The 11,133-nt window shown below is 38.7% G+C and overlaps 1 protein-coding gene across 1 annotated transcript; it reads left to right on the forward strand.

Annotated features, from left to right (window-relative positions):
• Positions 1 to 8,622: 8,622 nt before the first annotated feature.
• LOC127081080 (uncharacterized) lies at positions 8,623 to 10,164 on the forward strand. Its single transcript, XM_051021366.1, has one exon. It carries the CDS (start codon positions 8,623 to 8,625, stop codon positions 10,162 to 10,164), a length of 1,542 nt encoding a protein of 513 aa, XP_050877323.1.
• The last annotated feature ends 969 nt before the right edge of the window (positions 10,165 to 11,133 follow it).

An 11,133-nucleotide genomic window follows, 5' to 3' on the forward strand; every position in this document is an offset into this window, starting at 1 on the left:
GAAGCTGATCTACAATGTTGTATTCACTCCTTTTGATGAAACTCAGCATCTCATCACAATCTTCTTTCATTGTGCCATTCTGGCCAGCAGAGACAGGAGTTCTTACAACAGTGGCAGGTTTACTGGCAACAAGTGCTGGATTCAGAGCAATAACAGCATTCCCAACCGAGCGCACAACATAATCAGCAACATCATCCCTACGGACGTCAGCTTAGGGCTTCGGTGGAGCCGAGAAAACACGACCACTGCGGGTCAGGCAGCTGACATCGGTAATATAACAACAGAGGTAGAGGGCAGGGGCACCTCCTTCCCATCTTCCAATGCCATAACATTGTAACGATAGGGGACAACTTTATCGGAAGAGTATTTCACAGGGCCAACTAGTTTAATTATCAAAGAGGGAGAAGCCTTCTGTTTGCTGCCATCGTATCGGATGACAACAAGCTCTGGGATCCGAAATACCAGAGATATCACATTGACTTTATTATCAGCATTGCAATTCTGAAGTATTTCAGTTACACCTTCATCCATCATTTCTTGGATGTCTTTATGGACTTGGCGACATCCCCTCTGATTGACAGTGCAAACTCGACATCTGTCATGGTCGTGCTCGTAGTGATTGTATTCACACAACACTCTATGCATCTCGACCAATGATTGTCGAATATGGCTGACATATTTGACCTTATATTTACCAGGGCAGCCCTGGACCATGTTGACAGAGGATTTCCCATGCTCGGGAAATGGGTTCTTCTTAACATTGGGACCTACGTCCTCGAAACATAAAATACCACTTCTCACAAGGTCTTGAACCTTGGTCTTCAGCGGGTAAGATTTTCCACGTCATGTCCGGGGGCACCGGAATGATAAACACAATGTAGCTCGGGCTTATACCACCACTGAGGGTTGGTAGGTATAGCCGGTGGGTCTCGTGGAGTAATCAGCTTCCTCTCTATCAAAGAGGGATATAGCTCTGCATAGGTCATATGAATAGGATCAAAGGTGACCCTCTTCCTCTCATAGTTGGTACTAGTCTAATTGTTGTTTCGAGGCTGGTAGGCCTGCTGTTAAGGACGGTGTTGTTGTTGTTGATATTGTTGATGTTGCCGTTGCTGGTTATTATTGTGCCGATAGTGCTGATTTTCTCTGAAGATAGGTGCTATGTGAGCCACCTGATGCTGATTACCGGCGGGACGCACGGTCTTCCTCCTTACTAAGGGTCTTCTGGGTTTAACATGGGAGGTCACAGCATGTGCCTCGCCATCTTTCTTCTTTCTAAACGCCCCATATCGTTTGGCAGAAGAGCCTTCTTCTCTAGTCAGGCGCCCTTCCCTGACTCCTTCCTCCAAACGCATCCCCATGTTCACCATCTCGGTGAAATCAGAAGGAGTGTTGGAAATCTTCCGCTCATAATAAAATAAGCTCAAGGTCTTTAGGAAGATCTTGGTCATTTCTTTCTCTTCCAGTGGAGGCATAATCTGTGCTGCTAGCTCTCGCCACCTCTGGGCGTATTCTTTGAAAGTTTCCTTGTCCTTCTGGGACATGGCTCTCAATTGATCCCTATCGGGAGCCATATCCACATTATACTTGTATTGCTTGACGAAGGCCTCGACAAGATCATTGAAGGATCGGATGTTCGCGCTGTCCAAGCCCATATACCATCTTAGGGCAGCACCATACAAATTGTCCTGGAAATAATGAATAAGGAGCTGATCGTTGTCGGTCTGAGTCGACATCTTCCTTGCATATATAACCAGGTGACTGATAGGGAAAGTATTTCCCTTGTACTTTTCAAAATCAGGTACTTTGAACTTTAGAGGGATTTTAACATTTGGAACTAGGCAGAGTTCAGCAGCAAACTTGCCAAAAAGGTCCTTTCCTCTAAGAGTTTTGAGTTCCTTGCGGAGCTCAAGAAATTAATCGTTCATTGCATCCATCTTTTCATAGACATGTGGGCCCTCAGACGACTCAGAGTGGTAGATGGTGTCGTCTACTCTTGGTATAGTATGCACGACAGGAGGTGGAACATCGAGGACCGGGCTAAATGCTGGCAGACCCTCAGGAACAAAGTTGGCAGGCATCCCCCAGAAAAACCCGACTGGCATAGCAGTTGGTGCAAAGTGGGCGCTGGCCGTAGGCACTGTTGAAGAGGCAATCTCAAAGATGACTGTCCTCTGGGACAAGTTGAAGGCGTCGGAGACGACTGGCTTTGGGCGGCCATTAAAGACTCCATCAGGGCAGTCAATCTGGCCACTTCCTCCTTGAGTTCACGGTTCTCTTGCTCTAAATGATCCATCAGTCTTGAAGAGTTGGCTCGAGTGTAGTACCGGTGAGTCAGCTTATCTTCAAAATAAATGAAGAACACAGAGTTAGACCATTGAACAAGAAGCCTGGAGCAAAACCTGCTTATGCACATGATGCATGCAATGCTTGTGCATATGATTTATTTTATTTATCAGAGGAACTTTAAAGTTCTATTTGCAAATATTAAAAATATTAATCATTTAGACATATATGGAAATATCACATCAATAATATTTGGAAAATATTTTTACACCAAAGAAGTACAGTCTTGGTAACCAAATACAATACATGAGACAAGGAAAATTAAAATCCTATGGAACCCTAGAAACAATCATCTAAAGCTCTGGAGACTGGAAGATAAGCTGCACGAAGCCTCTTCACCTCCCTCTCATAGGCTGCCTCCATATCTGCTTTCTCTTTGGCGAGTCGATCGTACTTCCTCTTCTAGAACTTGGAAGATTGAGGAAGAAGAGAAGTCACCACATCATCAGGCTCATCAATAACCTGGTGCTCAAGGAACTCTATCAAAGCATCCTTCTCTCTTAGTTGCTGAAGCAACTCCTCTCGTTCACGGATCCAGGCACGTGAACGGTCTTCGTCTCTCAACTCCTCTACTCCTTGGTCAAGGAGGGTTGAAGGCCCAGCCACAACCAAAGGCGTAGGTCTCGGATACTCATAAGGCATAAGGTACTCGAAAGCTATCCTCCTAACCCAAGAGGTATAAGGTTCCAAAGCAATACAGTTCTTCGGACCGAGCTCTTTCCTTCCCTTCCTATGGATCTTGTGCCAAGCGCGAACCATCCTGCCCTTCAAGCCTTGGGGATCTTTATCCTCCTGGAAGAACACACCTTCTAATAGAATGTTATTAGGTTTATCCTTTAGGGGGAACCCAAGCTGACGACGTGCCAAAATAGGGTTGTAGTTAATTGTCATACCCGAATTTTGTCTGGCCATTTGTGGTTTACCCATGAGATCTCTTTGTTTCAAAGGCCCATTTGCATAAGAGTGTTCATAATCTAAAATGTGGTTTGAATCTTTTTACATTACTAATCTAAAACCTATTTTCTTATTAGTAAGTATTAAGAGCCATATTATTATTTCTATGATCACTATTTATTAGTCCATTTACACACCCAAATATTAATGCCATGTTCTAAGTCGTTCATAGGTTCCTAAATTAAATTTGCATTTTTTTGAGACATGTATGTGTTGGTTTTAAATTAAAGCACCATATTTAGAATTGTGTTGTTTTTAAATTAAATCACTATATTTGGTTTCTTTTGTACCAAAGTTAGAATTGTGTTGTTTTTAAAATTAAATCACTATATTTGGTTTCTTTTGTACCTCAGTTAGAATTGTGTTGTTTTTTAAATTAAATCACTATATTTGGTTTCTTTTGTACATAAGTTAGAATTGTGTTGTTTTTTAAATTAAATCACTATATTTGGTTTCTTTGTATCTAAGTTGAAAGTGTATTATTTTTAGAATTGAAATTACATTGACATGTCTTGTTTTAAATTCTTGATCACAGCTGTTTTTTTTATTAATGATAACATGCTAGAGGCAATTTTTGGTTGAATGTACATGGTGGCCCAAGTAGGTTGTCAAGTGAAATAAGAAGACAAAGTTGAAAATGATTTAATTTAATTAGCATAACTAGAAATATTGAGAAAAGTTTTGAAAGGTAATTATATGGTTAAAAGTTAATCCAATAATCCAAAATATACATTTAACCTAAAAAAAATATAATAATTAATTACATCTTAATTTAATAAAAATGTTATTGCAACTTCAACAGACAGGAACGAATTCCCAAGAATCATCCTAAGGACCAAAACCAGGTGACCATTGAATCCTCCTTGGACTTGGGCGCGCCTCAAAATTGCTGTCTTGGAACTTTACACAACCCATTTTTCCATTCCATCAAGGTCATTTCAAGTTGTAACCTGCAGAAAAAATAGTTTAATTAAAAAGCACTTTTCAGAAGCGCTTAAGGAACTGAAAAATAACTAAATAAATTACTTAGTTTAAAACTTTATCTAGAAGGCTAACTTGAATATCCAAAAAGCATGTCAAAATTGGTCTAAAACAAGATCAAATCAACAGAAATCGAATCCCACATAATCTGGGATGGGACAAATTGAAAAAGGAGTTTTCTTCAAGGCTTTAAAATTCGTCATTAAGCAATTGATAAAAATAGAAGTTAACAGCAAGAACAACACAACATTTTTTTTCTTCCGAAAACCCTAAAAACTAAGCAGAGAAGTTTTTTTTCTTGAAATCCCAAAGAGAATCGAAAACAATTTTCGTAAGAACCTCAAACATAATATTAAAAAAAAAGTAAATCATAGAAAGAAAATACACCTTACAATCGACATCATCATCCAAAAAACGAAAACAGAGGAAGGAAGTCGCAAAGGAGAGTGTTTACCAGGGTTCGTTGAGAGCGCCGCCGTCAGACTGAGCCCCAGGTTGGTTTCCTTCCCTCTTATTTCCATCTCCTCGCATCGCCTTCATAACTAGATCTTTATGCATGCGAAGCCCTCGTTCTTTGTTTGCTTCGAACTGTTGTTGTTGTTGGTTTAGTTAAAAGTTAGGGTTACGTTTAGGATTCAAGATCTGGACGAATGAGGTTGTTTTTTCGGAAATCTGAGCTTGGATTCAAACTCAGAAGGGTCGTTTTGAGTAAGGTAAGGTTTCTTGGGGTTGAACCACCGTGAGATTGAGGCGGCGCCGTCGCAAACGGCCGCTCGCCGCTCTCTTCTCCGACGAAGAGGTCAGAGAGAGAGACGCTCTGTACAGAGCATTCTTTTAGGGTAGAAATCGAAGAGAGAGAAAGGCTATTGAAAAAGTAATGTTTCGTTTTCCTTTTCTTGTTTTAAGCTGACCAAAGTTGGGTTTGTTTCGGGCCTTCTGGAATTGGCCCATTAATCCCCATCAGTATGCACCCCCGCCTGGGCTTTGGTTTGTTTAAAAAGCCCATTTCCTTTTCCTGGTGCCATACGCCCTAGTGGGCTTAAGAGACTTTCAGGGCCCATTTATTTCTTTTGTTGTGTGTTAGCCTAGGTTTAATTTAAATTTATTTGTTTCAAGCATGAGTTTTATTTGTTTTACTAAAATCTTACTATCATAGTTATTTAATAATAGAATTATTTACTATTTAATTAATTAATTAAGTTTAATATCATTATCACCGTTTGTTAGTTAAATATAAGTAATTACTCTTTTTTTTATGAAAATTGTGTGTGCCACCACTTTGGGTTATTTATTTTATTTTTTCGAAATTATAATTATACTATTGTTAATATTATTTATTTTATTTTTGAAATTATAATTATACTATTGTTAATATTTTTTTTATATATATAGTAAATATGTAATTATATTACTATTATTATTTTTATTTTTTAAAAGTAAATACACAATTATATGGTTGTTATCATTATTAATATTTAATTATTTGGTTATATTCATTTTTTTATTGTTACTACTTTTTATTTATCTAAAATAAAATAATACGTTAAACATTCGGTTAATTAATTGATTATAGAATCATAAATGACCTTCATAATTTAGATGTTTATTTATCTTAAGGAGTGTATATGCATGATTATTCTTTATCTATTTGTTTATATTGAACCTTGAGTGTACACGAAATGATATGTTATAATTGTGACAAAGTCACGTCGCTTTCATCGATTTTAAAATAATCCGAGCCGATTTCAAAATAAATCACATACTTCTCGATTTAAAGTCGAGCCCATTTTCAAAACACCTCTGTAAGTCGATCGCTTATAAAAGCATCGTCATCAACCTCACATGGCTTACTCTTGGGCCTTCTTACAATGAGACCTATTCGGTTTTAATTAATCGATTAGATGGATTATTCACTAAATAAATTCAATTCATTCACAAGAATGCAAATTTTAAAACCTCGATCCGACATCGAAAGTTAAATGAAAATACTTAATCACATCTAAACAACACTTCATTTGAAAATGAAAAGGGGGATGGTTTTGAGTTTTCAACTCCTCTCCTTGATTATTTGAATACGAGTTTTCTTACTCGGTTAGTCAAATGGTCGTCATTTCTAATTCATTTAAGTACAAACAAATCAAATCCTTTTATAACTAGAAACCAAAAGGGAGATAACTTTGAGTCTTCAATTTTTCTCCTCGACTATTTGAATACAAGTTCTCTTACTTGGTTAGTCAAATAATTGTCGTTCCTATACCAACTTCTAAACTCCGATTAAATCGAAATATTTTCACAATAAGCTAAATGAAAAGGGAGTTGACTTTGAGTTTTCAATTTCACTCCTCAATAGTTTGAATACGAGTTCTCTTACTCGGTCAGTCGAACAATTGTCATTTTATTACCAACTCATACTGTAAGTCAGATCATTCCCAATTAAAACTATACGAAAAAGATATGGTCTTGAGTTTTCAATTCCTCTTCTCAAATGCTTGGATATGAGTTGTCTTACTCCGCCATTCAAGTACTTGTCGTTCTTTCTAAAATACGTCAACCATGTACAACCTTATTTTCATAAATATTCAGATGAAACAGAAAGCGGTCTAGAGTCTTCTATTCCCTTTCCTAACTATTGGGATACGAGTTGTCTTACTCAACTATCCGAGTAATCGTCATCCAGTCAAAACACCTTAATCATTATTGAATCCTTTTACAATTAAGGATGAAAAAAGAAAGCGGTCTAGAGTCTTCTATTCCCTTTCCCGACTGTTAGGATACGAGTTGTCTTACTTGACTATCTGAGTAATCGTCGTCCAACCAAAAACATCTCAACCAATCAAAACATCCGACATATTAATCCAACTTGTCACCCCCGTATGACTGAAACTCTTTTCAGAAAGAACACTGTTAATCCTTTCTAATGCGCATAACAAACCAATGCTTAAGCCTCTGTCGAGAGTAGACAAGCCAGCGTTTAAGCCTTTAGAACGCGATCTAAGCAATTGTTCACTAAAAGACACCAACCAACCGTAGTTCCCCGAACTATGAATGCTCTGATTTCCTTATTTAAGGATACGTAGGCAGGAGATTGTTGTATCTTCGCGAGCACACTAATAAAAAACCTCCCCTTTCCCTTTCTGAGGTTCTCATCCATTTCTATTTTTAATAATTTTATAACCTAAAGATAACAAACAAACATATATTAACACTCGAAACGCAAATTAGAACTAAAAGGTTCCCGTTGAGTACAACGGACGTAAGGGGTGCTAATACCTTCCCCTTACGTAATCCACTCCCGAACCTGAATATGGTTGCGAGACCATTATTCCATTTCCTAAAGGTTTTATCGATATTTTCCTATCCCTTCATTGGGGTAAATAAAGTTCGGTGGCGACTCTGTTCGAACGTAATTTTTTCCGCGACCATCGCAAGGAATTATATTTTTCGAGATGCGACAGATGGCGACTCTGCTGGGGACGATTAGCTCCAAGAAAAAGAGAGTGAAGCCTAATTTAGTTCAATTGATGTATTGTGTGTTAATTTTGTTTATCTGTTTATTATTTATTCTGTTATTATTATGTTGTCATAATTATTTTGATTTATTGACTATGTCTTATTCGGGGTTCTATGGTTGGTGATACTTTGTGAGATAGGCTCTCTACTTGAGTCTGAGAAAAAACCATAAGATTAAGTTGGTGGTTGCATAGTGGGCGCCCACAAGGAGTCTTCCTTGTTGGGAAGATACGAAGACCCCGCCTAGAGGAGATTCTCTTGAAATATTATTGCCCGACGAGTTTTTGTCATGACGATAGTATTCTCAAGTTGGATCAATGACTCTAGGGACCTTTTAACCCATTATATCCGGTGGTTATGTAGTATTTACCTGAAAAGTCTCAGACTTATTAGGTTAATACGAAAGCCCCAATCAGATGAGATCCCTTGGGCGTATTACTACCTTACAGTGGTATTCCCAACCTCGATCTATAACTCTGAGAACCTTATTATAACCTTGGACTAGAGAGTTGTGTAGTATGGGCCCACTAGGAGTTTTCCTCTTTGGGACCATACGAAGGCCTCACCCAGATGAAACTTTGTTTGGGGATGTTATTTGCAGATGAGTTTTCATCATGACAATAACTTTCCTAGATATTGAATGATGACTTTGGGAACCTTTTTACTTTAGCATCCTCCCAAAAGGGTTTTGTTTAGAAACCAAGAATACCCGCTCTCACAACCTGTATATTAACCTACATGTGGCACGCATAATATCATTCATACCATAACATTCATACTATTTTATTTCCAAGGAACCTGAGTATCATGAGTTGCAGGAATTCAAGAAACATGGAATTAAGCAAAAGAAATATTTACTCATTCAAATTCAAAGATCCCGATCTAAGGAGCTTACGTGACTTGGTCTCTCAAATGCACCCAGTATACAGAATCAACTTTGGAAAGAATTACGGAAATTTGCTCAGCATCCTTAATCAACAAGTGGACCATACAACCTTGATCACTTTGGCCCAGTTTTATGACTTACCTTTAAGATGCTTCACATTCCAAGACTTCCAGCTAGCACCAACGTTGGAAGAATTCGAGCGTCTTGTTAGGATTCCTATGAAGGACAAGTTACTATTTGAAGGGACAGATGAATCTTTGCCCCTCGAGGTCATTGCTAGCACGCTTCACATGGATGAAAAGGAAGCAAAAGATAACTTAGAGACCAAAGGGAATACCAAAGGATTTTCACTAAGTTTTCTTTTGGAAAGAGCTCATACCCTGTTGAAGGCAGAAAGTTGGGATGCTTGTTACTCTGCTATTGCATTGGCCATCTATGGCGTCGTCCTATTCCCGAATATGGATGGTTTCGTAGACATGACTGCCATTTGTGTCTTCATTACTGGGAACCCAGTACCCACTTTGTTAGCCGATGTCTATTATCACATAATTCATAGGTATACTAAGAAGAAGGGGTTGATTGCTTCTTGTGCTCCTTTATTGTATCAGTGGTTTCTAGAACATCTTCCGAAGTCAGGTGCTTGGGTTGAACAGACAGATGTTAGTTGGCCTCAGAGATTGGGATCACTCCGATCTGAAGATCTCTCTTGGTACTCCAAAGAATACATCAACGTAGACATCATATTCAGTTGTGGAGATTTCCCAAACCTACCGCTTATTGGAACTCAAGGATGTGCAAATGCTAATCCAGTTCTATCACTCAGACAACTTGGCTACCCAATGGAAGGTCCTCCAGAGGCAAATTCTTTGGAAGCTTTCTTGTTACTTGACTTTGGGGTTGAGAATCCTAGCTTATTCCAGCGAATCAAAGAAGCTTGGAAGAATGTCAATCGAAAAGGGAAAGTTGAGTTAGGGAGAGCAAATGGGAATACAAAAGAACCATATTTTCAGTGGGTAAAGGAAAGGGTGCAGATGATTAAAATGCCATTTGTCATTCGGACACTTATACCTCTTCCTGAATCTAAGCTCACCCATGTCCCTATCGAAGAAATGGAGGAACTCAAGACCACCATGGCAAAGCTAGAAAAAGAGAATGAAGAGTTGCAGATAAAACTCCAACAAACCATCAATGAGAAAAACAATATGAAGTGGGAGCTCGAGAGAAAAGAGGCACAACTTCAAGCGCACGTGGAAAAGTTCAATAAGGAGGAGCATAAGAGAAAGAAGATCAAAGTGGGATTAGAACAAGCTTATCATTGTTTGGATACTCTTAAGGGTCAACTACGACAAGCTCAGAAAGAATGTCAAGACAATGAGCGTTGGTGGCATCTAGCCACAAAGGAGAACAAGACAATAAGGGATACACTTGGGGCTCAGATAAAAGAACTCACCAATTTTGTTCGTGATGCAAAAGCTGAAGTAGATTAGGAGCGCTGACTCAAGAATATAGCAACTGAAGCTTCTAGGGTGTCACTCATGGTATGGGAGGAGAAGTGTCGAGAAGTAAGAGATTCCAGGGAGTCTATAAGCTATTGGAAGAACCAGCTAGAGTCATTACGCCAAGACAGCTCCATATGGTTGAAAGAGCGAGACTATGTGATTGAAGATTATGAATCCTTTAAGAAGACCATAGACTTATTACAAGGGGATAGGGATAAGTTTCGTGTAAAACTCGATGGGCTAGTAGGATTCTGCAATTGGGCAGCTAAAGAATTACCATGGAGGTTGAGAGACGCAGTCGAAGAGTTGAAAGAAGATAGCACTCCTCCAACCATAATCAATTTCATTTTGCTCTGTAAAGGGTTGTTGAAGAGATTCAATGAGGAACTAGAAGAGCTTCAGGCCAGAAAGCCAGCTGTTTAATTTGTCTATGTCTTGTATTTTATTCCTTTAACAAATGTACTTTTGAACTATGACCTTTTTGGACCTCTATGTTATGTATTGGAATGAATGACGTTTAAAAATTACTCCATTATTGCTATTCTAAGTATTTTTTTGTTTCTTCGAATTACTAACAACTAATGAAACTCGAATGACTCCCTGGAAATAAATATGAATAACATTTGCATCTTCATTATGCATCACACTTCATGAAAATCAAAAAAACTTACCCAACTTTTTTACCCTTTATCCAGCCACACTGACTAATCAATACCGGTACGAGACGCGAAGCAAATACAAGATGACATTAGAACAAGTTGAGGGCAACCAGGTTACCATGAGGACAAACATCAATACAATCCAGGAGAAGATGGATCAACTGTTGGAGACAATGCTGGCGATCGCTCAGAGAGAGAGGAGCAAGGAGGAAGAAGCTAGGGCAAAAAGGAATGATGGCACGCCAGGTCCGAATCCCCTAGACGAAAGTTACGTCCCCATCAAGAAGAGATTGGTTCA

Source organism: Lathyrus oleraceus, chromosome 5 (genome assembly GCF_024323335.1).
Source record: "Lathyrus oleraceus cultivar Zhongwan6 chromosome 5, CAAS_Psat_ZW6_1.0, whole genome shotgun sequence".
In the NCBI taxonomy this organism is placed as follows: domain Eukaryota; kingdom Viridiplantae; phylum Streptophyta; class Magnoliopsida; order Fabales; family Fabaceae; genus Lathyrus; species Lathyrus oleraceus.